Here is a 27462-nt window from a genome sequence, read left to right as displayed (position 1 = left end):
CTTGCATGTATGAATATTATATAAATATATGTATACATACGCTGCAGTTGTAAGCAAAAGCATATAATATGGATATCTACATATAATCATGCGCATTACATGAAATAAAAGCAATGTTAAATGCACAAAGAGACGAAATTCGAACAAATTTTTCATTTTTAAACAAAGGCGCCGCATATGCCTTTGTGCAGCCAAAAGCTCGGTGCTATGCAACATTTGTTGGTATTTTGCAGCACTGTTCTCAAACGCCGGCTACATGGGCGCGAGTGAAACAGGTAACCTGACTGAGCCTTAAGCCAAACAGCTGATTCTGCGGACCATCCGCCTGTTGTTATTTAATAATTCATTGCTGATATTTTTGCGCCCGATTAAATTTGTTTTATTGAATAAAACTACAATGCAAAGTACACGTAAGGTAAAATTCCTAACACTGGCAAGCCTTATGCTGAAACGCACGGCGGCAGGTGCAGCGCAACAAACGACAGCAAATACTGCATCTGCCTCTAGAGGGGATGAGCAGACTACGCACTTTGGCTACCAAACGGTCAAGGAGAGTGAAAAGGAGCAAAAAGGTAGGTGGGACAAGGCATGTCCGCACCAGAGCTACAAAATAAAGTAATACAATTATTGCTCTTCGTGCATAGTGCACGAAGTGTTTGAGCAGGTGGCCAAATCTTACGATCTGATGAACGATGCCATGTCCATGGGAATACATCGTGTGTGGAAAGATATATTCATTGAACGACTGGGACCCACACATGGCATGCGTCTGCTCGACATGGCCGGCGGCACGGGGGACATAAGCTTTCGTTATTTGAAATATCTAGCCAACCAGTCAAATCCAAAGCAACGTGTCAGCCATGTAACTATATCGGACATAAATCAGCACATGTTGAACGTGGGTGAGGAACGTGCTCGTAGATTGGGTTTGACAGGAGAGCGATTGCCGAATGCGAGCATTAGCTGGCAGTGTGCGGATGCCGAGAAGCTGCCATTTAAAGACGAAAGCTTTAATGCCTACACGATTGCTTTTGGCATTCGGAATTGCACGCATGTGGATAAGGTATTAACATAAATAGATATTATTATGTGAATTAGTGTGTGAGGCAATCTTACATGTTATTTCAGGTACTCTCCGAAGCCTTTCGTGTGCTTGAGCCTGGCGGTCGATTCATGTGCCTCGAATTCAGCCACTTGACAAATGAGACCATGCAATGGCTGTACGATCAGTACTCGTTTCAGGTCATACCACCAATGGGTCAGTTACTGGCTGGCCAATGGCATGCCTATCAGTATCTCGTTGAGAGCATTCGCCGTTTTCCTCGCCAAGAACAATTTAAGCGTATGATCGAACAGGCGGGCTTCTCCCAAGTGGAGTATGAGAACCTGACATTTGGCGTTGTGAGCATACATTCGGGCTTTAAGCTGTGAAATATGTGTAAATCTATGCTTTAGATAAGGTAGCTACTAAGTTAATATCGTAAAAAGTTGTTGGGACTTTAGTTTATTGTTACAAAAGTGTGCCTAGCTCAAAAATGTTTTAGGAATTTGTAACTCTTGCACATTAAAAAAAAAAAGTATGCTTGTCACGTTTACGAATGCGCCGAATGCGTTTAACCCATCAAGTTGTAAGAAAATAAAAGTTTTATTTCCCTTGTTGAGAAATTACATGACAAACTTGATGGAATTTTTGTGAGACATTTTAGCCCAATTCCAGAATCAACATAGCGAACATGTCAATAAGATTTGAAGTCAACGCAACATTTCTCAGTCTAATTTTTGTTGCTGTAACACCTGCCCCACTCGTTAATTGTACATTAATATTCCAAATGCTTTTATAGCGTTTACAAAAAAAGTGAAAATAAATGAAAACAATGTGGGGTAATTGAAAATTCATTCATTTTATGTATGTACAGAGCGCATTTGATGGTGTGTGATATAATGTCAGTCAGTGGCCCACACCTACAACCCCACCCCAGCCCACCCCCGCACTTCAACATCATCGATGGCGACGGCTACGGCGACGGCCACTGCCAATATGACTTGCCCCAGTCACTTTGGCAGTCATCAAATTTAGTGCAAGTGAAATTTATGCGTGTGAATGTTGAATATTAACTAAAAACGAATCGCGCCAATAAAAGCGAAATGATAATGTGATGAAAAGTAGTGCAAAAGCAATAATGAAATGCCATTAAAATAATTGATTGTTGGCATCGGCAACGCATTGGCTAATTATTCAGTTTAAAGGCGCCTCTTATGGGCGTTTAAGTACAATTTTTATTTTATTTATTGTTATTATTTTTGTTGTTGCATATTCGATACAAAATAGATAATGGCTTTCCCCTCTATACATACATATATATGTATGTATATATGTACATACATGCATATGTATGTTTGCAGATATGTTCGATTTTGTAGCAGTCAGCTTTTGTTTAGCCATTTTTCTGGCCACTGATGTAACATGCGATACTTATTTGGCCCTGGGCTGCCATAATAAAGATGCCACAGTTAGATTTGTTTCACTTAATTGCAAAAATATATGTATATGTAAATAAAACTATTAAATGACAAACCTTTTTGGGGCCCATTGGCCATTGGCGCGTCGCTTAAGAAAGTGAAAGACAACAACGCATCAAACACGGAACGAAACATTGAACATAATAAAATAATAATAATAAAACGTTTGTGCATGTGCAGAAACGTGCGGCGCATGCGTAGGTGGTTGCTTCCAGCAATGGTCGGCAACATAATGAGCTAGCGGTTGTGGCCGTTGGGCAGATGGGCCGATGGGCAACCGCAGGTGAAATGGACGTGTAAAAAACGTCGCCCACACAAATGCACTGTGGGCCACTGGACCCACACAACAAATTTATTTTAAAATAAGTATCAAAATATCATAATATTGTGCATGAGTAGTACAGTAATTAAAATTATTTAACAACTTAATTTTCAATTTACACCTCTATTAAATTAAGTTTTGTTCTAAAGCTTTGAATTGAATTTGCAGATGCTTTTTTGTGACAGATGTTTTTTTTCCTCATAAATGTTAGATCGCACATAAAGTCGAGGCCACTGGACAAACTGTTAGATCATTTTTATAGGAGACATGATCCGCAGCAGGAAATTTTTTAAAATATACATAGCTATGTTTTGCTGATCCAAAGTACATATGTATGTTCATATATTCAACATTTTATCCATAATGTATCCAAGTATGTAGTTGCTTTTGTAGGCGCCAAATAGCCTTAAAGGAAAGTAGTGTAATACCACTCACTGTTTCGAAATAATATATAGCCTATATTTCTTTTTGATCCATATAAACATAACGTAAAAATGTCAACGCAATTAGTTCAATGGACACCCATAAAGGATAGGCAGGTATACACTGATATGTATAGTATATATAGTACTATATGTATTTAGGTACATATAAAGTACATTTGTATGTATATGCCATAAGTCATTTTTAAATAGTAGCTTATATACTATAATTAATTTGATATAATAAGCTTTTGATGCCTTATGAAGAACTTTCGGACATAGGTCATTATTTTATGTTCTATATCTTAAAGAGTGTATTTCATTTTATCAAATATAATAATATAACTAAAATGGAAGCATATGTACGTATGTACGTATGTAGATAAATTCTATTGAACACTATTTACCACTTTTCATTCCTTTGTCGAAATAATGCATTCACATTTACTTCTAAATATAGATTATTATACTTATTAATAATACCTTTTAACGAATTAAGAAATATATAAATAACTAAATGAAAATAACACATTTATTTGAAACTATTTGCTGCAGTCAAATTTTAATAAAATCATGTTTTCTTTAAAACTAAAACAGTATTCAAAACAAAAAAAATTCGTAACTTAAAAGAATTAAAAAATACATTAATTCAATTTGTTAAATGGAGTTCATTGAACCGGATTTAAAATAGCAATAGCAATAGTTTTTTTTTAATATTAAAATTTAATTTTTATGTATCATTATTTAAAATCGCTTTAGTTTTAATTCCAAACCTTTAATGCTAGTGACAACGCAAGTTCTGATTATACTTACTTGTATTTATTCAAATATTTTAGTAGAAGCAAGCATTGGAGTAGTTAGTTAATGCTTGGATAGTCCAAAAATCGACTCGGTGGGCCACTGTGCAAGGGCCAATTGCTGTCAGCCATGCAGATCAGGCCCAGTACGCTGCACTAGCCATAGAGCTTTGTCCAGCTGCTTAGTATGCACGGAATAATGCCAATTGGCCGACCACTGCATTGATATCCGCTTTATAAATACAACAAACGCCGAGGAAGTTCATTTCATTTTCTCGGTAACAATTGACGCGTTGACATAATCGCGGCCACCATATCGAGTAGTGCCAACCACAACCACAACCACATCGAAAACGAAAGTCGCACGGATTAGACAATGAACCCGAGGAGTATCTGCGTGCTGTTGGCCACGATTGCTTTGGCCTGCAGCGCACGTGCCGCATTGCGTGTGCGCCAGTCGAGCCGCTTGGCCAGCACCACACCCGCCACCGTGGTGGCTGTGGCCACTACAACGGCGGCTGAGGACTCACTGAAGAAAACAGTGCCCGAGGTCACAGAGTCAGCTGTGGAGCAGCCGACGAGCAAGCATAAGCGCGGCATCTTGCATGGCGGTGCTGCTCTGGGTGGGGCCCACTGGCCAACCCGTACCTATGCCGCCCACTACGGGTATAGCTTGCAGCTGCCCGGCGCTGCTACATTCCTGGCCGCCGCACCGGCCGCCCATCGATCGCATGGCTTTGTGAAGTATGCCGCTGCCGGTCTTCCGTTCCATGGTGGTTTCCACTACAAGCCTTATGCGCTGGCAGCCGCTGGAGCCACACCTCTTGGCACCGGCGCCTTTCTACCCACATCCGCTGTTGGAGCGGCAGTTGGAGCGTTGCCCGCTATCGGTGGTATAGCTTCGGCTTTGGCACCCGCTGTTGCACCGGCAGTGGCCACTGCCTTAGCCCCTGCTGCCCCCGCCGTGCCCGCGCCATCGTATGTGCTCCGCCCGGGCAATGCCCTTGTCTCCTCATACAGCGTCAATTATCCGCATCATCATTTCCGCAAACCAATTGTGGCTGGTGCTGTAAAGCCGCTTCACTTCCATGGCCACGCCTTGCAGGTAAGTTCTTCTTGAACATTTAATATAGTAGTAAAAGGTTAATATTGTCCTATTCCCTAGCCCACATTTGTTCAAGCTGCTGGTCCCGCACTGCCAGCACTGCCGTCCCTGCCAAGCTTACCTAGCCTGCCTGCTGTGCCGTCCGTTGGACTGCAGCCAGTGCAGCCGGCGGTGCAGACTGCCTTCGCCGTGCCCAGCGTGCAGCCAGTGGCTACGCCCGTGCCAGCCGCACCTGTCCCCGCTAGTCCACCGATGGCTGCTGAGTTCCCCAGTTTTCCGCAATTCCCCGCTTTTCCCCAATTCCCCACATTTGTGAGCCAAGTGCCTCAGTTCCCACAGGCACCACAGGCACCCGCGGTTCCGCAGCAGCCACCCACATTTGTGCAGCCCGAGGCACAGTTTCCAGGCGGCTTATTCCCATTTGCGCCTCAGACGCCCGCTGAGCCGGCACCGCCATCTACCAGCCAATTCTTCCCCGCCAACGTGCAGCCACCACTGCCGCAGCAACCGCCCACATTTGTGCAGCCCGAGGCCCAGTTTCCAGGTGGCTTAGTGCCACTGGTGCCACAGTCACCTGCCGCTAATGTACCCGGTACACCAACAGCTCCACCCACAAGCCAGTTCTTCCCCGCCAGTGTGCAGCCACCCACTTTTGTGCAGCCCGGAGCACAATTCCCAGGTGGCATAGTCCCGTTACCAGGCTCTACGCCAGTGCAACCGGAGACCGGTACGGCCATAGCGTCACCCCAAATACCGAATGTGCCCGTGCCAGAAGCGGACCCTGAGCCCACGCAGCCAACTCAATCGCAGCCTCAGCCACAGCCACAGCAGCCATGGAGACCGGTCTTCTTTCAACCATCAACGCCGTCGTCGGCGGCGACACCTCAACGACCTTCCATCACACTGCAGCCTCCCTACGGCAGAGCGCCGGCTGAGGGTAAATCGCATTTCATTCCAACGACTCACTATCTCCATTTCGCTCTAACACCTTTCTCTCCGCTTCTCATAGGCTATCTGCCGCCTGTTACGTCGCAGTCCGCGGCACAGCTGAGCCCGTCCAGCAGCCAAGGTCACGGCATCTTCGATCAGCTGAGCGACGCTGAGATCGAGCACATCTTCGCTCAGGCAAATCTGGCGCAGCAGCATCATCATCACGACGCCTACCAGCACTACTAATCAGCACTACTCAACCCTATTTAATTCCATTTCTTACGTGGTTTACTTTTTTTTTGTTTTTTTTTTTCTGTTAAAGCTTAGGGCATATTATTATTATTTTTTTTGTAAAACCGTTTTCCTTGATGCGCTATGCTATTTTACTTACCTTATTGTTTAATTAAATTATTATTAGTTATTTATAAACGAAACATACAAACAATCGTAACGGTATTTGGAAAGCTTTCAGCGCTTTTCACCTTGAACTTGGCACAAAGCTTTTTTCATTCATAAATTTGTTTTGGCAGCTTTCAATGGGGGCAGGGCTGAGGGTGGGCGGCTGTCTGAGTGGCTGGCTGGCTGGCTGGCTGGTTGGTTGAGTGGCCAGCTGGCCGGTTGCCACATGTTGCAAGCACACGCACTAGTCGCCTCAGTTGTTACCGTTAGCTGGCAGCGCGCGCAACAGAAAGCAGCGCTCCGCGAATTTCGCCAAAGTTCGTTTGGCTGCCGATCTCAAAACAAATTGAAAACCGAAACAGAAGCAAAATTTAAAGCCGTTTTATCTCGATATCTGCCAAATATACATATGTATATATTGAGATGTATTTTTTCCAAGAAATTTGAAAGTTATTGCAGCCATCGCGTGTGTCTGTGTGCAACGTTTTTTTTTTTTTTTGGGTTATTTGTACTTATTCATCGATTGTTGCATTTCGCTTAATTTGTGATTTAGTGATTGCTCTCGGCATTAAAGAAATTAAGAAATCAATTGACGCGCTGGCTGTCCCGCATATTGCCCACATCTGTCACAGTAATGCGTACGTGTTCCCATCATATCGGTTTGGTTTAATTTGCTTTCGAATGGATTGGTTTGTTTTGCTGCCGGCCCTCGAGTAAATAAACATGGATGCGCCTTTTAGACGCTCCCCCCGCCCTTGCCACTGTCTATATCTCTGCCACTGTTTCTGCTTCTACTTCTGGGTGTGCGTGTGTGCGTGTGTGGCTGTGTGATCTTTTCTATTTATCCATTTGCCGGCCCCGTGCTTTGATAATGTATTTTTATTGCCCGATATATATACGAACAATTAATTGCTATTAATGCTACAGCTAGTAGAACAGTGGCTGGAAAGGCGGGAGCGGGGAACAAAGGTAACTCACTGCCGGCAAAGACATTGGCCAGGTGCTGCCGATAATTGGGTAATGACATTGGCCACACAGCCGATCGTCTGGCTCTGATAGGTATATAACACGTATACGCTTATGTCTGTGAGAAACCAAAGAACAGCAGGAAAGCTCTTGGTGGCCTTTCTCAACATGGAGAAAACCGGACAAAACATTTCTAAGAACACTTGCAGGAAACAATCGTGTGATCTGAATTGTTGCCCTCACTTCAACATAATAATTAAAATATTTTTAAAACTTTAAAAGAGTCTTATATTCTGGCTTACTTTATTTATAAATTTACAAATACACTAAATAACATAATTAAATAGTGACTGTGTTTTTTTTTTTTTTTTTTTTTTTTTTTGGGTGTAAGTGGAAAGCGTGTGGTCTGTATTGTTGCCCTCAAAAATCTAATATAATAATTTGAATATTTTACTTTAAAACAATCTAAAATTCTGGCTTACTTTATTTTATAAATTTAAAATCTTAGACTAAATAATGCAATGATAAGTGTAAGTGGAAAGAAATTAATGTTTTTTATTGTTACATGATTATTTAAAAATATATCATGAATGATATAAGATTTGATATTTGAATTTTTAACTTGAAACATTTATAAATGAAATGATTGTGTAAGCCTTTTTAGTCAAGCCTAATAACGAGTGGAAGTTCAATTTTAAGAAATTAAAAGTGCTCCTCAAATTACAAATAATTTATAATTTAAATAAGACCAAATCGTATATCCTATATATCCAGGAATAATTTGGCAACTTATTTAAATATAGAGTCCTTCTTTATAAATAAATTACTAGTATTTCTTTGAGAGACCCTTCGCCCTAGCCATATTGTATTTGTTGGAAATCCTGATACACTCTTCACTATTTCAATCTACATATTTATGCAGAGCTAAAGTGATATTGCTAGGAATAATGTGAATGATTATGCTTTAAGTGGGTATATTAATATTTTTCAATATAGTAGAATGTCTTTGGTAACTTAAGCAAATGATTTATGAATTGTGTGAGTGCTGTTGGTTGCTTGTGTGCTTGAAAGATTGCATCCAATTTAGTGCTGGGCTTTATCTAGCGATCTGCTATCCTCAGATGGGGTTCCGAGAGTATGGAGGATTGATTGGGAAGAGTGTCAAACGATGTATCTATCAAATCATAAAAATGGAAAACGCACAAAAGATTTTATAGCTGTTCTTCTTAAATTTTTAAAAGTAGAACTCTTTCACCCGTTCTTCTCACTTTTTTTTTACATTTTTTTTGTTGCAACACATTTAAAGACAATATAGTACATATGTGTACGTGTATATATGTTTAATATCCTTCCCTTGAATGTTTTAATGTTGGCGTTGAAATAGTAACAAATAACTAAAGGAAATTCAATTTCCCGCCTCTATTCAAATGAAAAATTTTGTAATTTGCATATTAATTTATTGGAGTTGAGCGCGACGTGATTCGCGTTTATCTATTTACGTTCAATGCGCAGATTTCCGTTATTCGACTGTGTGTAATTCGAATTTTCATAAAATGTCATTAAGTGTGTGAGCTCGAGAGATTTATGGCACTTCAGGGTGGCAGGTCCTAAACCAATTGTTCACGGCTGGCTTAGCCAGCGCCAATGAACTGTGCCCATTCGCAGTCACATTTAATGACGGTTTTCACACTTCCGAACCCCCCTCCAACCACATTCCCACCCAAAATCTACCGCACAGCTGTTAAGTACACAGAGATAATCAACGTTCTAAACACGAGTCATATCCTGGTCCTTAATCGCTCATTGAAACAAATCTGTAATCCTTATGCAAGAAAGCTTCTATCGACTTCTCCTGTATGTCCTGTGCTAATAGTTTTATTGCTCATCTGTTTGAAACGCACAGGATCATGGCCTTAAGTGTTTCCTTATTTGTGTGTCGCTCCTTACTCAAGCAGGGTCTATGAATAAATATAATCGTATGTAGGATGTCGAATCTTTCTGCATCAACGATCCGTTTCTCAAGGTTCTTTCCTCATTAAATGAAACATAGCCTGCCGGCTGGGAAAATGAATTTCCTACAACATTTCGGAGGCTTTATTATCCATTATAATAATTTGTTTAGATTATATAAAGATGGATCTATATTCGATCTCATCAACAGAGCAACGGTTTATTTATATCATTTATTTTATTATTGGCAAATAAAATTCCCCCACCGAGTTATTATTATTATTTTTCTTTAGTTTTATTTATTTAGTGAACTTGCTCTATTGTTTTGATTTGTTTTTTACATACGATAAAATAAATAAATTAAAAATTAGTTTTGCAGGTCCACTCTTTTCTTAACAGTTGATGTGTTTTCTACAATTTATTAATTAATTTAATGTATCGACTTGTCAAACAAGTCTTTGACCTATTTGAATAAAAAAGTTGCTTTAGTTTTTTGTTAATTCTAAAACTTTGAATTAAACAAGAAACATGTTTGGATTGGGGACTAGTCTTTTGGTTTTTGTCAGTGTACGAGCATTGAAGCATCTGGCCGGTAGTGAGTTTTAGCTTTTGATGTCCAGTTGAAAGTTTGTTATTAGATAGTTGTCAGGCGGTCTAATGGCTAACGGCTTACGGCTTATGCAAATGCTGCGGCCTATCAGGCGCTTAACTTTATGACCAGCCGCAGGACACGTGCACATTGTCCATATGAGGCGGCATTTTTGTGGACAGATTAATGCAGATATTACATATGGCATTATGTATGGACGACATGAGTAAGCAGCACCTCTAGCAGTTCTCTAATTCCAACGATAAGGTGCGAATGTAACTGAGAGTGAAAGTGAAAGTGGGAGTGGAAGGGGAGCGGAATTGTAAGCCACAGAGCTAAACGGAATCTCTTAGGGGCAGAAGCCACGTACAGTTCATGCAGCCACATGCTAATGTAATTTGACAAGGCAGAGGATTAATCGCTTTGGCTCGGCACATTGAAATATTGATAAACAGGGCAGGTGGACAGGACTTTGAGGTGAGAAAGTAAACTTTAAAGGGCACTGAAAATTTCAACTCTCATTTGTAAGAGGAACAAAACTAGTATACCCTTTCACCCTTTGGGTACAGGGTATAAAAACGAAGAAAAGTTGCCGTGGAGTTTTTCCATTTCCTATTTACTTTGAGTTATGTGTTGATTTATCCTTAAAGTTGTAAGCATAGCACTCTAATATTGGTTAAAAGGCTAGTTTTTTAAGGTTCTAAAGGCAATTATAATAATGAAGATTGTTTTCTTTTCTTTTTAACATATTAACTAAAAGTAGAAGGCACAACTGAATCATTTCAAGCATCATTGGATACTAGAAAACACACCTTAAATTAGCCTCTTTAATTCCACTTTGTTGTTCTAGTATTCATTTAAACGCTTCTTTGGCGATATACTACAGTACAGTGGACGCTCATAAATTAGCGATAATTATAATTTCTGAAAGTTATTTCTTTCTGTCGAGCTAATAAATTGCTGAATTGCTACCATTTATCAAATTATTTGTGTTTTTAATAAGCACTTTAAATTAAGGCAGCCTTGTGAAATTTTGCAAGCCGTCTCTCTCATACGTACGTACGTACATATATACTAATACATACTTATTAAATATGCATAATTATGACATTGTTTTCATGCTTGACTTGCAATTGAAGCATTTTATTTAATTTTTGATATACTCCTCAAATTGATCAAAATTATTGCAAAACAAACAAATTGCAATGCATCCTAAAAAACCCATAAGAAATGCCTTGAAAATAATTTTATTTTATTTAATTTATCAGAAATTTCACACTTTAAATCTCGATTTGCCATCACTTAAGTACTAGGTATGAGAATCGCAGAGGAGGGCGGCCAAAATATTTTTTTTATTTAATTTAATTTACCAGAAAATTCACAATTTATTTTTATTTATATTCATTTATCAGAAATTTCACACTTTAAATCCTGATTTGCCATCACTTAAGTACTAGGTATGAGAATCGCAGAGGACGGCGGCCAAAATATTTTTTTTATTTAATTTAATTTACCAGAAAATTCACAATTTATTTCCACAATATTTTTCTTTAATTTATCAGAAAAATCAGAATTTAACTCATGTTTGCCATCACTTAAGTACTTGGTATGAGAATAGCAGCGGAGGTTGTTTTATTTAATTAAATTTATCAGAAATTTATCAATTTTTTTAAAATTAATTTATCAAAAATTGTAAGCTAATGTTCACTGCGTCCCATTTCCCTTGCTTAGTCAACTGAAAACTAATTGAATATTTAACATTCTCTAGCCACAAGAGGGGAGAAACAAGAAATATTTTAAAAAGGGAGTGTTCGTAGAAAATTAAATGATTTGCTCACATACATTGGTAAGCTTGTCTCTGTGCTGCCTCTATGACAAACAATGGCCTGTTGTTACAAATATTTTAATAAATTTGTGACATTTATATATTTTTATAGGAGTATTTATTGATTTTAGTTAATAAGGATATTTAATAATTTATACATTTATTTTCATCAACAAATATTAATCAGACAACAAAAGAATTTCTTAACACATTTTTTAACTTGAATTTGCTTAAAGAATATTTATTACAATGAAATGTGTGTGTAGACTTAATAATTTGACTGGGTTCTTTTGAATTGGAAAATTATTTTAAAAAAAGTTCTATAAATTGTTGCTGAAACAAATATGTAAACAAGTTCTAAAATCGTAATTAAATAAATAATTTTAACAGCTAATGTTAGATTTGAATGAATTATATTAATTTTTCCCCATTCTTTGATTTAACATTTCAAATGCTATTGTAGTTATTAGAAGCTCTTAAAAATACACCAAAAACCAATTTTATTTATTATCACAGTTAAGCGTGGTAGATTAAGCAAATAACAAGAAAAAACTTAACAGGGAAAGGAAGCTTAGAATCAGTTAAAAGCTCATTTAAAAAATAAAAAAAAATGTGTACAAAAAAAGAAAAGGGGAGGGGGAAAAAGCTGCTTCAAATTTAAAAAATATGTATATTTTAAAAGCTGCTTTAAAAAGAATAATTCTGAATGATAGCTTCATTTCAAACATATATTCAAACATGCAAATCATATTGAGGCTTTTGAAAACAAGTGTGTTTGTCGTCCTTCTTTTCTAAATAATAGATAGTATACATATGTACTTGTATAGATTAAAAGAGCATTTAATACGCGTTAAATATGAGTCATTGAGTGAATAGCACCTTATCTTCCTTAGGCATCAAATTAATATCCATCCATCCGTTCATACCTAAGTACTATACATATGTTCAGTGCCCATAGAGAAACTTTGGTCGGCTAAGCCCAAGAAAAATGATTCTGTCAAATAAAAAAATAAACAAATAGATACTCTGCCAACCTAAATATGTGCCATCATCTGCAATATCTTTGGTTGCCTCTACTGCTCCGCATTCCCCAATCCCCTTTCCTATTCTCATTGCCATTCCCATTTCCATTTATAGCCCCATTCTTATTCGCACTCATCCATTGCCCATCGCCTGCCACTTTATCAAAACTCAGAATTTGGCTTGGCTTACAACAACAACAAGAACGACATGGCAATAGGAGCAGGGCAAGTGACAGGACCGACCCCAGTGCCTGGTTTTCCACTTAAGCGCGTGTCGCCCGTGGCCGAGCAGTCAGTGTCCATGACGATACGAGTATGTGTAGTCCTGTCCCATTCCTTTTCCTTGCTCTGGCCGGCGCACAAGTGGCGCTTCAAGGAAGTAATCCTTATAGTGTTCGGCACACGGCTGCCTGTAATTTGAATACGCGCGTACATAGCAATCATTATTTATGGCCTATGCGGCGATTTGTTGGGCGTGCTAGCTTCCGAGCTGTATATTTTTAGCCATTGCCGTCTCCTACACTAATGACGTGGTCGCAGTCGTCTCGCCATCATTCTGGTCCTCCTCTACAGTGGACATTCCAGGCGCCAGAGAAAGTGCAATGTACTGCTAATCGACACTAAAAGAAAATCATGTCTTGATTGTCCAACACACACACACACACATACGAACACGAACACGAACACATAAAAGAAGAAAGAATAGTAAGGACAAAAAAGTATATAGGAAGAAAACAAATTTAGCAATAATATCATGTGACAGCCTTGGGATTAGGCCTGACAGACGGCCGAGTAAAAAAAACTTGGCAGTTGGCAGTTGGCATATGGCTTGAAGGGCAGCTTTCAAGTTGATCAGGCGACCAATGTGGGTCTTGTACGTATCCGTAGGATTCATTTTTTCTCCTTTTTCCTCTTTTTTGGGGGGTAATATGAGGCGTAACTGTTTAAATTGCACGAAAATGTAATAACATGCTAAAAGGTTGCGCATCATTAGAGCGACCTGAATGGAGCCGAATGGGGTGCTCTGTGGTGAGATGTGGTTGTGTGGTGTTGGGTCATCAAGTGATGCTTTGGATGATGAGTTGTTTCTCCAGTCGTTGGCCAGGTAGTACACACTCGTACAAAGCTGAATATGATAGGACATTCCGAGATTGTCAGGCAGTGTGCCAAGCAGCACATGGAGATGGTGACTCGTGGTCCTTCATTTAGGTTCCTTGAAGTTGTCACGTCAGCGGTTTATAGTGTGTTGGGAGACTTGCGACTATTTCCGCCTGATTGCTAGTATCAATTCATGCGTCCATATTTCTAATCTCAGCCAAAGTAGAACCAAAGTAGTTTGCAGTTATCTATCTGTCTCTAAGTAAAAGAACATTTCAAAACATATTTATATTTAAGACAGCCAGCAAATAAAATGAATTTAACATAACAAAAATTTACATTACCCGTGTCTTCGTAGCCAGTTTTTTTTTGGTTTAAAATTAAGGTGTGCTGTACCATAAATTCGAAAAATGAAAGTGGAATAGGAATTCGGAATATTTCTACTAAACATAACATGAGAGTTGTTTGAGTTTCAGAAACAAAAATAAAAGCTACGTAAATTCTTCCAAAGTAAGCAGAGGAAAATATTTTGTTTTTCTTTCCTTTTTCTTGTCACTAATACCTCCATCTTTAGGTACACCTAATTCTGTTTTTATACGGTAGATTGGTTCCAGAAACAACCGTGTAAAAAGACATTGATCATATGCAAAAATATAAATATATATGCAATTTTTAATTTTCAAATCGTGTTATATCAAAATAGTGTAAAAAAATACCGTGTAAAAACAGAATTAGGTATATATGCAATTTTTAATTTTCAAATCGTGTTATATCAAATTCGTGTAGACCGTGTAAAAACAGAATTAGGTGTATTTCTCATTTAAACCTCATTTCTCAACTGCTTATGTTGACAATTGTATTATACATAGGATCTTAAAAAAAGAAAGAGGTAGAGAAACTTTGTTTTAAAACTTGCCTATAGAGGTAAATAAAAACGAACACCTTTTTCGGACTTTATTCTAAGCAAAGCTAGTAAGTTTGTAACATATATCTCTAATTTTATTTGAAGTAAAACTGCGACCAGAAGTGCAAATAATTTACGCACAAATATGTGTAATAATCAGGGTTTGTAAAAGTAGTATCAAAATATTGTAGTTGAATAGAAATATTTTTGTTTTTTATTTATTTAAATAACATTAAATGTATGCCATTTGTGTGAAAATTATTTGCATGTCTTAACAGTACTTTTTTTTTTGTTAAAAAACTAACAGTGACATATTTCTGTACTTCATGTACTGTACTTATTGAATAATTTTTATTTAAATAATTAATTAATTTAAAATTCAAAATTTGTTCTTACTTTTGGGAGTGTGTACAGAGTATTTAAGAGTTGAGCCCGCTCGATTCCAGAGTTCCTTTCTTGTTTGTATTAGTGTATTCTCAGGGAAAAAGTGAAATTGCGTTTGAACTTGTTGCTGCCACCTGTCGCGGAATACGTTTGCAAATCGAGGCGCCCGCTCTGCTGGATTTTTGTCCATTAAACCATCATCAATCGATAGCAGTTGCATGTCAATATGTCAATGCGCTTGCCAAGCAGCTGTAATTAACATTTGGGCGTTTGCCCCGCTTGATAATGCAAAACAAAACAAAACAGAACAAAACAAAACCGAACAAAATAAAACAAAATGAACCGAACTGAACCAAAACGAAACGAAATGGCAATTCCTGTTGCTGCTCTTGCTGCTCTGGTCCCAGTCCTGGTTCTACTCAAATTAATGTTTACACAATGGCAAAAAAAAAGAAACACATACGAGTATCTGTGTGTCTGTCTGTGTGTTTGTGTGTGTTTACACACGCCTCGGCTTGCTGGCGAAGTGGAAAAATGAAAAATGGCATACGGAATTTGTTGATTGAGGCGCGCACTAAAAAGGAGAAAGGGCAAAGGATGAAGCAAAACAGCCACCTAGGGCCACAGCCACAGCAATAACAACAACAACAACGACAACAAAGGCAGGGATGGATTGACTTGGATCAGCCAGTAAGTGTGGCTTAAAGTTGGAGGCTGTGGACTATAAACCGCCTAATTTCGCAAAGGCCTTTGTCACATAACCACCGAATGTTGGATGTCGGATGACGAAAGCGGAACGCCACAAAAGCAAGCCTATCCACTAGCCGACTGCCACATGCCACATACCACAAGCCTCTTTTTGCACCATTAACCATTACATTACATTTATATTCATTTGTGCTTGCGTTTCTTGCTCGCTCTATCTGCGTCAGCTCAAAACATTTCAGCATTGACTCTTCATCTACATTTCCCGCAGCACTCCCCCCCATTGACTTTTACCCCATTTTCCGTTTACTATAGTATTTACCCAATCGCTCAACCACTGCCGGTCCCGACCCAGTACAAATGATTAATTCGCACACAGCAAGCATTGTATAATTAAATTTAGGGACCAGTCATTTGCATTGTCATTTCGCTGTGGCGACTTGACTTCACAATTAAGTCGTTGCGAGCAACAAACACTTACTCCATACTCCACAATTTGCATATCCATAGGCGCCCTGTTTATTATCCATTATCATAACCATAACATGTCTAAAAAGAAAATCAAAGTATGTCGGCAGAGCTCTTCAAAGGCAGGTTATAGTTTTAAAGCTGCTTTTGGAAATCACAAGTGAATTTCCAGTGCAAACAGCGCAATCCACGAGGAGATTTCCAATCACCCAATTATTTACTTATTTATTGATTGTTCAAATGTATGTGTAATTGTAAATAAACTGTGCTAGTATATACTATATACTATAGTATAGCTGTAGCCCCATGACCTTCAGCTTAAGATATTCTACAGTATTCTGTTTTTTTTTTTTTTTAAATCCATGCTAAGCTGAAGCTTAAATGCTATTTCGAGTTATGGTGGAAATGTAATAAAGTCTGTGATTTTAGTGAAATTGTTTGTTGTTGGATTAAAAATTTCAACTTAGTGGATTAGAGTTGTTAAAGGACTCATACAAATAAAAAAGTTAGAGTAACAAGAGTTGACAGAGGTTAAGGGGGAGTTTGGAATGTGAATTGAAGGGCTACTTTTCTGGTAACAGTTAAAGTTTTCCTTAGTCATAGTCATTGAGCATTTCTCAATGAGTTCTAAGATTTGTAGTGAGGCCTGGTAAGCGGAATAAGTTATAGACCTGACCAAGTCGATAATCAGAAAGGAAAGGCTAAGCATTTCTGCTGAGAATACAGAGGAATGAAAAAGTTATTCCTATGATTCTTACATATTAAACTAAATGATATCGGTTTTTGTTCGGTGAGTAAGGGTTTCATAGCAATTCTTGATGCTTAACTAAATATAGGATCATGGGATTAGTAATTGTCGTTGTTGAAAGGCCAAGAAGAAGGTAGAAGTTTTTGATTCAGTCGTTTAGATTTATCATTAAAATATTGATATTTTAACCCCTCTTTTTCCAATGACACTAGAAATACATTCGACAAAATAGTTTTATACCGTGATATAGTTATTATAGACATAATCAAAAGTCTGATGATGTTTGTAATTGCAATTAGTTTGCAGTATTGTATTTATTTTTTGTAAAAAGAAGCAGATTGCGATTTTATTTATATTATTTATAAAAAAAGTGATGTGTAACTATGCAGCTCACTGAGGTTTTAAAGGAAGACTACAAATAAGTAAATATATGTACACTCTATATATAGCTACTATGTAGATAATTAAAAATATATAAATGTCGTTGATAATTGTAAGGATCTCGCAAACGTGATGCCAAACAAATTGTTAATCTGTTAAGGGTTCATATAGTTATAGTTGATCATAACTGACTTATAGTATATTGATTATTTGTAGAGCTATAAACAGAGTTTAATAGGCGCTTTGTTTCGGAAGACAGACGCTTCTTTGTAATTCATCTTGAGGATGCGTGAAGTGTTTATCCTTTTCTCTTCGTTAATATGAGTCCATGAATACAATTCATTATTACGCTTAGAAGACGTTTCCCTTTCCCTCCCAATACTGTCAACCATTTCAATTCTTCGCTGTCTTATGGCTTTAGACGGAGATAAGGCACCTTATTTCAGCTATCCGAAGGGCAAATAATATTCCCCCATTGGGTCGGAGGCGTTTTTAGATATTATTGTAATTTGATTAGATTTCTCCTTCCTAGGCTTTTCTAGCTTATAAGATGTTTTTTTATTTTTATACTTGTATATGTATTTCCTATGTCGACAGTCAATGTTTGTTGACATAAATAAATAAATAAAATTAAAAAAATAAATAAAATAAACAAGAGATAACGCTACAGTCGAGCAAGCCCGACAGTGAAATACCCTGTACCCAGACAAACTTCCGTCACTGAGTTATACACATATGCGAACTTGATGCTGCATTTTTATACCCTGTACCCGTAGGGTAAAAAGGGTATATTAGGTTTGTGCAAAGTATGTAACATGCAGAAGGAAGCATCTCCGACCCCATAAAGTATATATATTCTGAATCAGCATGACGAGAGAAATCGATCTAGACATGTCCGTCCGTCCGTCCGTCTGTCCGTCTGTCCGTCTGGATTAACGCGAGGATCTCAGAAACTATAAAAGCTAGAATAACCAAAGTTGGCATCCAGATTCTCCTAGGTCCGAGAAAGGACGAGTTTATTTTATTTTTTTGAATTTTCCCCCCCTTCCCCCGCTACAGAATTTCGTCAATAGCGTCCACATTTCAAATGCTACCTAAACCAAACTTTGCACACATAATATATATATAATTGTCTACTGTTGTTTAAAATTTTATTCAATTCTGTCAATTCTAAGAAAAGTTATTAGCGAAACAAATTCTCGCCAGTACAACCTCACCAAACTGCAGCAACAAGTTTGCTCTTCTTCTTCCTCTTTTTGCTGCTGCTATGGGCGCATATAACTCAGTGACGGAAGTTTACCTGGGTACAGGGTATTACACTGTCGGGCTTGCTCGACTGTAGCGTTCTCTCTTGTTTAGAATAGGTTGGTTTATAACTTTTCTTCAAATTAAGCGATTTTAATGAAACTTCAAACAAAAGTAGTAATTATACATAAAAATCGAGTTTTTGGCTTATGTAACTTTGGAAATGTGGACAGTATTGACGAAATTCTGTATCGGGGGAAGGAGCGAAAATTCTAAAAAATAAAATAAACTCGTCCTTTCTCGGACCAAGGAGAATCTGATAGTACATACTTTGCACAAACCTACAAATATACAAATGATTTGAAAAAAATAAAATAAGAAAACCTTCTCAACCAAATCAATGATAATGAATAATCCAAAGTAAATAAAAATAATAAAACTGTCCTGTGACAGTGCTTGGTGGAATTAAAGTCCATAGCACAACAAAACTATAAATTGTGAATGAAAAACATCAGCGAAGATGAAAAGCCAACTCCTTTGAAAAACCGCTTTGTTCTAGTTATATATATATCGAGCATTTTTAAAGTAAACTGTTTAAAAAGATTTTTAAAAAATGATTCGAAAAAAATAAAATAAAAATAACTTCTCAACCAAATCAATGATAATGTATTATCCAAAGTGACAGTGCTTGGTGGAATTAAAGTCCATAGCACAACAAAACTATAGATTGTGAATAAAAAACATCAACTTTAGTTGAGCGAAAATACAAAGCCAATCACTTCAAAAAACCGCTTTATTCTAGTTACATATTTATAAAACAAAAAAAAAAAATTGAAAAGTCGAAAAATAAAATATATATTAGTCTTGGTGCGATGTGCTCGCCAACGCGAGCCACGCACGACTGAAAGTTTTATGATTAGGCATCAGCGAAATTACTTTTCTGAGATGCCCAGAAGCCTTCTTGTTTGCCCAACACTAAATAAGTACGGGATTACTTTTCCAACACTTAGAACCCGCAGATTGACAGCACTTTCTTTTCCTGTTCGCACTAACCGAAAATGCCACACTTGGTTATTTGTTCACCGCATTTGAATGCAATTCCGTTCAATAATGCATTTCTTATTGTTTTCAATTTTAATTCATATAATGCGACACATATAGCGTATGTAAATGAATAATTGGGTTGTATTTAGTGCCAGCGAGTTCTAAGTGTTGGAAAAATAATCCCGTACTTCTATAGTGTTGGGCGAACAAGTAGGCTTTTCGGGATCTTAGAAAAGTTATTTCGCTGATGCCTAATCATAACATTTTCAGTCGTGTGTGGCTCGCGTTGGCGAGCACATCGCACCAAGACTCATACATATATATTTTATTTTTCAACTTTTCAAATTTTTTATTTTTAAATTTTTCTTAATTTATTTTATAAATATATAACTAGAACAAAGCGGCTTTTCAAAGGAGTTGGCTTTTCATCTTCGCTGATGTTTTTCATTCACAATTTATAGTTTTGTTGTGCTATGGACTTTAATTCCACCAAGCACTGTCACAGGACAGTTTTATTTTTTTTATTTACTTTGGATTATTCATTATCATTGATTTGGTTGAGAAGTTATTTTTATTTTATTTTTTTCGAATCATTTAAAAAAATCTGTTTAAACAGTTTACTTTAACTGAAATGTACAGCTTGCTAGAATTAACTCGTCCTTTCTCGGACCTAGGAGAATCTGGATGACGACTTTGGTTATTCTAGCTTTTATAGTTTCTGAGATCCTTGCGTTCATCCAGACGGACGGACGGACATGTCTTGATCGATTTCTCTAGTCATGCTGATTCAGAATATATATACTTTATGGGGTCGGAGATGCTTCCTTCTGCATGTTACATACTTTGCACAAACCTAACATACCCTTTTTACCCTACGGGTACAGGGTATAAAAACGTGGCATTTGTAAAATTGTAATGTTTTAGAAGTAGTAGATTTTTGAAGGCTTTATTTCTTCTGGACAATTTTGGAGCATATCACACATTTTGGCGGGAAGACAAACTAAAGTATTGACTGCAAACAATATAGAATTTTCCTTGACAAATAGTGCAAAGGTATTTTTGCTAAATACTATATAGAACGATAGATAACGAGTATAACATGGTCAGTAAATATAAAACCAAGAAGATAGTAGATTTGGGCATATATCTTTCGCCTTGCTCAAAAGCCGACTGAATAGGGCTCTGCATTGAAACTACAAGATACAAGTATATAGCATGTCTGTAATAATAATACACCAATGAGTGTGCGGCATAGTTAAATAGACTGCTTTATTTTTACAACATTTAAATTGGACAGCCGAACAATTTGGCTTTGTTTGATGTTTATGCTGGTGTTTATAAAAATAAGTTCATCAGTTTTGTCTGTTTTTGCTGGGTGCGTGGGGTATTTGGTTTATTCTGCATCATTTGCACGATATGAACACATATTCATGTATACACTGCAAGAAAAAGTACATACCATGTATGAAAATAGCCTCAAGCAGATAATAATTTATATATTTTATTCTGAACATAAGAAAATTATATAGCGCTGCTAATAATCGTAATACCTTTTTTTCATTTCATATAAAAACTTTTCTGATGTAGGAATTAATTGTTTTTATTTAATTTCCTTTGTTTAAGTAACAGACGTTTCCAAACACGATCAGCTCATGATTAAGTTATTTGGGTTGTGATTTGAGGCTGGTGTTATGCTTTTGCTTCTTTAATTCAATAATTCAAACATTGCTCGTGATTTTGATAATTTTTTTGGTCGGTTTCAAAGAGGGTAACAGATCTGTATTTATATAAACGGACCACAAGACACATACTAGTCTCAGACGAAACACTTAAGATTTTAGTTTTTTTGTGTAGCTGTGTCCCATGTGGTGTTCTTATGGGATAATTCCTGAAGAGCGGTCCGTCGCCAGGTCCATTTCTCCTTCAAATTGTGCTAACCTGGATGGTTCCTTTTAGAGTTCTTACGGTCCATTGTCCGATTCTTGTCCGTTTTTGAAATGCCTTTGGACGTTTCCTTTCTAGTTATTTTTTAGCTGCAAATGATTGTTTTCTTGGCATCACAATGAATGGAAAATGAAATTGATTTTGCTATCACGTTTTTCTCAGTGTATGAAACCCAGAAAATCAACTTTCACCCACCATCGGACCATCCGACCACCCCCTCCACCAATACGTACAGTTTCGCCGTGCCATGCCCTACTTGCATGTTTATCATCAACTCGACCTTTTGTTTACAACTTTCTTGGTTGAAACTTTTGAAATTGAACTAGCATTTGTTTTAGAATATAAAAATTCCGAAAAACGGACGTATAAATATTTTTTTGGTCTCTTTTTCACAAACAGAAAACTTTGCGATTTCAAAAACGGTGAACAGCAGTGAATAAAACTTTTGGAATTTCTGCGTTGTCTTTAATTGTATTTATTTTTGTTTAAGCAATTTAATTTGGTTTGCAAAATATAAACTAAACTGCTGCTCTTTTCTCATCTCTGCCTGCCTGTTGTTGTTGCTTTTTTCTAAATTTCTCTTCTAAATTCTTTTTTAATCTTTTCAAGTCTTTATGCTTATGTATGTTGTTTAATGGGGCTTTAGCTATAGAGGGACTTAAAAGTACCAAAATAATTTGAAAGTAAAAGTTAAAGTCGATCGACAAATATTGACAATTGTGGAGAGGGGGGGGGGGAGGAGGGGGGACTTTCACATTTTCCAGCTTAAACGAACCCGCATTAAAAGTTGACTGATGTGCATATTTTCTAAAATCCAGCTCCACTCAAACAAACAAACAAACAAACAGGGGGGCAGACTTCTTATATGAACTCATTATGCTGATGTACGAATATGTAAGAAGTCTTTGATTTAATTTCGAAAAGAATGAAAACTTTATTCAGAGCCTAATGCGACAGAGCCCAGGCAGACAAAGAACACAAAGCTGGGAGACATCATTATTATCATTATTATCGGTATTAAGTACTATACTTAAAAATAGTACTACAAATTCGTTATATAATATAGATTTCTTATACTGTTTTAGTAACTTTGTAGTCCGATCTGGAACAAAAATCAAAGTTTTTTCACAAATGTTCTCAAATATTATGTAAGCTCATGAGCTTCGCCAACCCCTTAAGTTGTTGAGGCAGAAAATATTTATATAGACCCTTCAACTTTTGATTGAATATTTTGGAATTGGTATTCATACTTGTATATTTGCCTTATTTGAAGTACAGCTGTACCCGCACTCTAGAAGATCTTTTCACTCATTACGAGTACAAATACTTTTGTGATTTCATTTTGGTTTCTGTTGATAGCTCTGCCAAGTGCCGGTCTATTTTTGTACGCTCTGTTTTTAATTTCTTCTAATCATTTTAAATGGACATAAACAAAAGCGCCCCATTGACTGAAGCATTTGTCGGAGCATTTGCACGGCAACGGGCAATCGATGGTTGGCAGTCGGCAGTCAGTAGTCGGCGGTAACCGAAAAATCGGCAATTGGCCATATCCACGGGCGGTCTTTAACAAGCAATTGGAAAAATGCTCAGCAATGAGTGAACTGGAAAAAAAGCGAGCACCAATTGCTCTTTTATTATTTTTTGGCAATTGTATCTAGAGTATTGAACCGGCACTCAATTGGATTTCAGGCGCAGTGGAACCTGCTTTTATCAATTTTTCAAGGGTTGTTGAATTCCCTGAATATTTTAATTCCGTCACGATTATTGTTGCCTTTACGCAACTGTCTATGATTCCACGTTCCCATTATAGAAAAAACCCCCTATTAATTGTATCAGATGCTATTTTAGGTAATTTGCTCACGAGTTTCTGATTAGACACGTCATTGGATTGGAGAATAGTAGCTTGATGGATTCTTTAATAAATCATCTCTTATCGTGCGTTACATTCTTTAGTATAATTTTATTTTTAATTTTTATTAACTTTTTTCATTTAAGTTGATTTTATTTTTGGCATTTAATAAAAAGTGATAGTATTAAAGAGCTAAGATGACAAATAACATTCCCCTTTCGAGTCGGAGATGATTTCAGTTACTATTATGCTATTTATTTATATAGTACATTGTGTTCAAATTTATAACATAATCATCTTCCAACCAGATATAGATTCAATTTTTATTGATTTATTCCAATTAGGTTATCTGCGAGTTATTGACGCCGTTCTAGTACCCTTTGAGTAATTAATATTGAACCCTTAACGTATTTTCTTTAAAGCATTTCAGCACACTTCGTGTCTTCTTCAGGGAGTCTGTTTGTTCATTAGAAATTATTTTGTATACCTTGTACCCGTAGGGTAAAAAGGGTATATTAGGTTTGTGCAAAGTATGTATCAGTATATATATTCTGCATCAGCATGACGAGAGAAATCGATCTAGACATGTCCGTCCGTCTGTCTGGATGAACGCCTGGATTTCGGAAACGCCTGAGCGTACAGAAACCAAACTTGGTATGCAGACACTCCGAGTCCGTTTCGATCGAATAGTGAGTATATGCTGGGCTTGATGTGTGTCATGTGTGTGTGTGTGTGTTTTTCAGAGATTTTTTATCAAATTGATTGTGTGCTGGCAATATTTGGACATTTGTTTTAGTTTTAAGCTTCAAATAATTGAGAATTAACAAATAAACTAAATAAGGAAATGTTTATTAACTTGTAGTATAGGAAACAAGAGAGAACGCTATAGTCGAGCAAGCCCGACAGTGAAAATGTGGACAGTATTGGCGAAATTCTGTAGCGGGAAGAGGGGAGGGAAAATCAAATAAATAAAATAAACTCGTCCCTTCTCGGACCTAGGAGAATCTGGATACCAACATTGGTTGTTCCAGCTTTTGTAGTTTCTGAGATCCTTGCGTTCATTCAGACGGACGGACGGACATGTCTGGATCGATTTCTCTAGTCATGCTGATTCAGAATACTTTATGGGGTCGGAGATGCTTCCTTCTGCATGTTATATACTTTGCACAAATCTTTTTACCTTACGGGTACAGGGTATAAAATCCTGCAATGAATATGATGCCAGCATAGCAAAATAAAATCGCCGAGTGTAAAACTAGCGCTAAGAGTGTAAACCAACCTTCTACAATGTTGAAAACTGTAGAGATGCTTAGAATTTGCACAAAATCTATTTGAGTCGCCAACTTCTGAGTATCTACTGTAGCTGTTTATATACATACGAGTTTATTGCTATATATTGCATGTCAGTCACACTTTCGGATTGCCCGCTGACTCTCTTTGTCTGCTGATGTGTTAAAAAATATAACAAAATTGCTTTTGTTGACGCTAAAACGGCTACTTGGTCCAATTTGTAGGCTTCAATTTTATTACAACTGCCCTACAGTTCAACCGTTTAAATAGGGTAGGCCTTAAGGTAGTTAGTCACTATTTACCTCGCTCTGTTTACCCAATGGGAGGTGCGGGATTATTCCCGCTAGTAAGATTACGAGAGCGATATAAATAAGAAAATAAATTATACACAATCATCACCAACAGCATATCCGCGTACTGTTCGTCAAAAAAAAAAAAAATAATAAATACATAAAATTAAAAATTTGCACACAAATATTTAAAATATTTCACGCTTGCATTTAAACGGGCGATTATTTATAAACAATTCATTTGAGAAAATAGCTAAATGATGGATGAAATTGTTGATGCCAATAATTGGTGAACAAAAACGTAGATTTTCAATTATATCTGTGGTGTTGAAATCGAGAACAGCTGAAATGTAAATTACTTGGAGGTATGTAATCGGAAAAGCAAATGCATTTCTCTTGAATAAAAGAAAGGGCAGACTCGCCTCCTAGAATCCGAACAGAACTAAAATGCTGTTGAAATGAAATTGGTTATAAACATATTTTGTTGTCATATCTGTATTTATATGTAGTTGTTTGGTTTTACTTATTAAACACTTCAAAGAAGGAGACAACATAAGTTCAGATACCTGACTCTACAATGAAATGGATGTCCGAACTATCGAGTTTTTAAACGATAGGCAAAAAAATCTTCTCTCTCTCCCCATAAATGAGATGCTGGCATTATCGCCAATTTATCGGCCAGAAGGTAGTTACCGGGAAACCACAGATATCGCTAGCTACCAGTACTGAAGGGACCTACCTACTATGTAGTGTGTACTAAACACTTTAAAGAAGGAGACAACATAAGTTCAGAAGCCAGACTCTACAATGAAATGGATGTCCGAACTATCAAGTTTTTAAACGATAGCAAAAAAAAAACTTATCTGGCATTATTGCCAAGAAAAGACCATTTATCGGCCAGAAGGTAGTTACCGGGAAACCACAGATATCGCTAGCTACCCGTACTGAAGGGACCTACCTACTATGTGGTGTGTGTGTGTGTAGTAGTAGGTGTGTTCTTTTGTGTGTGTGTGCAGCTTTAAAGTGAGCCATCAATCACAGGCCCAAGCGCACGCTCGCTCCCGTCCAACAATTCAATTTGCCGCAAATGTGTTGACAAATGTCAGGGCCCACATCTTTATCTTCATTGCTCTTTGTGCGACTGTACCGTTGTGCTATTGTGTGTGTGTGTGTGTGTGTGTGTGTGTGTGTGTGGGAGAGAGTGTTCTGGGCCAGGACAATCAAATAGAGCTCTTGCCTTGGGTATGCTGTTTACAGTTGCAGTCAGTCGGTGTTGCCACCATCGGCGCCATTCAGCACATTAGCAACACGTGTCAAATGCGTCCAATGCACCTGCCCCCTGCTCCCTGTCCTTTGCTCCTTGATACTTCGGCCATCTTGTCGTACTCCTGGCCCTGGACCAGGCGAGCTTAATTACACTTTTATGGAGTCGCCGTCATTGTTGTCGTCATTGATGTCTTCGTTGTTTCCGAGTGTCCGCATTCGTGGCCAGTAATTGTAATGCGCCGCCTTCTGCCTTTTGGCGGTCACTCCAGCTACAAGAGAGCGCTGGAAATCCTGCTCCTACTCCCACTCCCACTCCCACTCCTACACGTTCTCGTCCTTGCCATTTATTTGTTTGCCTTTATTCTTTTGATTGTTAATTTGTTTTCATGCTGTATGCCTTATGCTGATTTGATCTCCGCCCACCTTATTTATATTTATGTTTATGTGCACACATACACGAGTATGTAAGTATGTGTATAGTATGTATAGTATGTACATATGTATGTCTGTATGTATGTGTGTTAACCTTTTGTTTGGCTTTTTATTAACATCATGTATATGAATGAAGTGGATATTGTTCTCGAACAGCTGTCGGCCGCATTGATTGCTTATCGATGACAAACACATACATACATACATATGTACATACTACACATACTATACATATAGACGATGAAATTTGTGGGGCTTTATAAAAAAAAGATTTCACTTTCACGCCCCATTGCACAATGACTGGCACATTCAACATTCGTTCAAAGGCCCAATGTACTGTTCATAATTTTTATTACAAACATTTTTATTGCACAAATTTTACATACGTACTACATATGTATGTACATACATACATATTTGCAATTTCAATTCCAATGTGGGGCATTGTAAAAAGTATGTGTGTGTGCATTGCATTAAATGCAATCGTTAAAAATGATAAATACACCTCTGGGACTGTGGCGCGGCCATGAAGAGGAGGCCGGTCGGTCGGCCGGCCAGCCGGCTAGC

At 37.5% G+C, this 27462-nt stretch overlaps 2 protein-coding genes across 2 annotated transcripts; both read left to right on the top strand.

Moving 5' to 3' along the window:
• The first annotated feature begins 338 nt into the window (after window positions 1–338).
• On the top strand, window positions 339–1677 carry LOC115627274 (2-methoxy-6-polyprenyl-1,4-benzoquinol methylase, mitochondrial). The gene is made up of 3 exons (XM_030522904.1): window positions 339–572; window positions 645–1063; window positions 1129–1677. Exons 1-3 carry the CDS (start codon window positions 398–400, stop codon window positions 1429–1431), a joined length of 897 nt encoding a protein of 298 aa, XP_030378764.1. The 5' UTR covers window positions 339–397; the 3' UTR covers window positions 1432–1677.
• A 2760-nt stretch (window positions 1678–4437) lies between these two features.
• Window positions 4438–15938, top strand: LOC115627360 (vegetative cell wall protein gp1). The gene is given in 4 exon segments (XM_030523009.1): window positions 4438–5166; window positions 5227–6103; window positions 6176–6316; window positions 15859–15938. Coding segments are annotated over 4 exon segments (1827 nt in total).
• The last annotated feature ends 11524 nt before the right edge of the window (window positions 15939–27462 follow it).

Source organism: Scaptodrosophila lebanonensis, unplaced genomic scaffold (genome assembly GCF_003285725.1).
Source record: "Scaptodrosophila lebanonensis strain 11010-0011.00,11010-0021.00 unplaced genomic scaffold, SlebRS2 tig00000092-arrow-pilon, whole genome shotgun sequence".
Lineage (NCBI taxonomy): Eukaryota > Metazoa > Arthropoda > Insecta > Diptera > Drosophilidae > Scaptodrosophila > Scaptodrosophila lebanonensis.
This window is presented reverse-complemented; position numbering and strand designations above follow the sequence as displayed.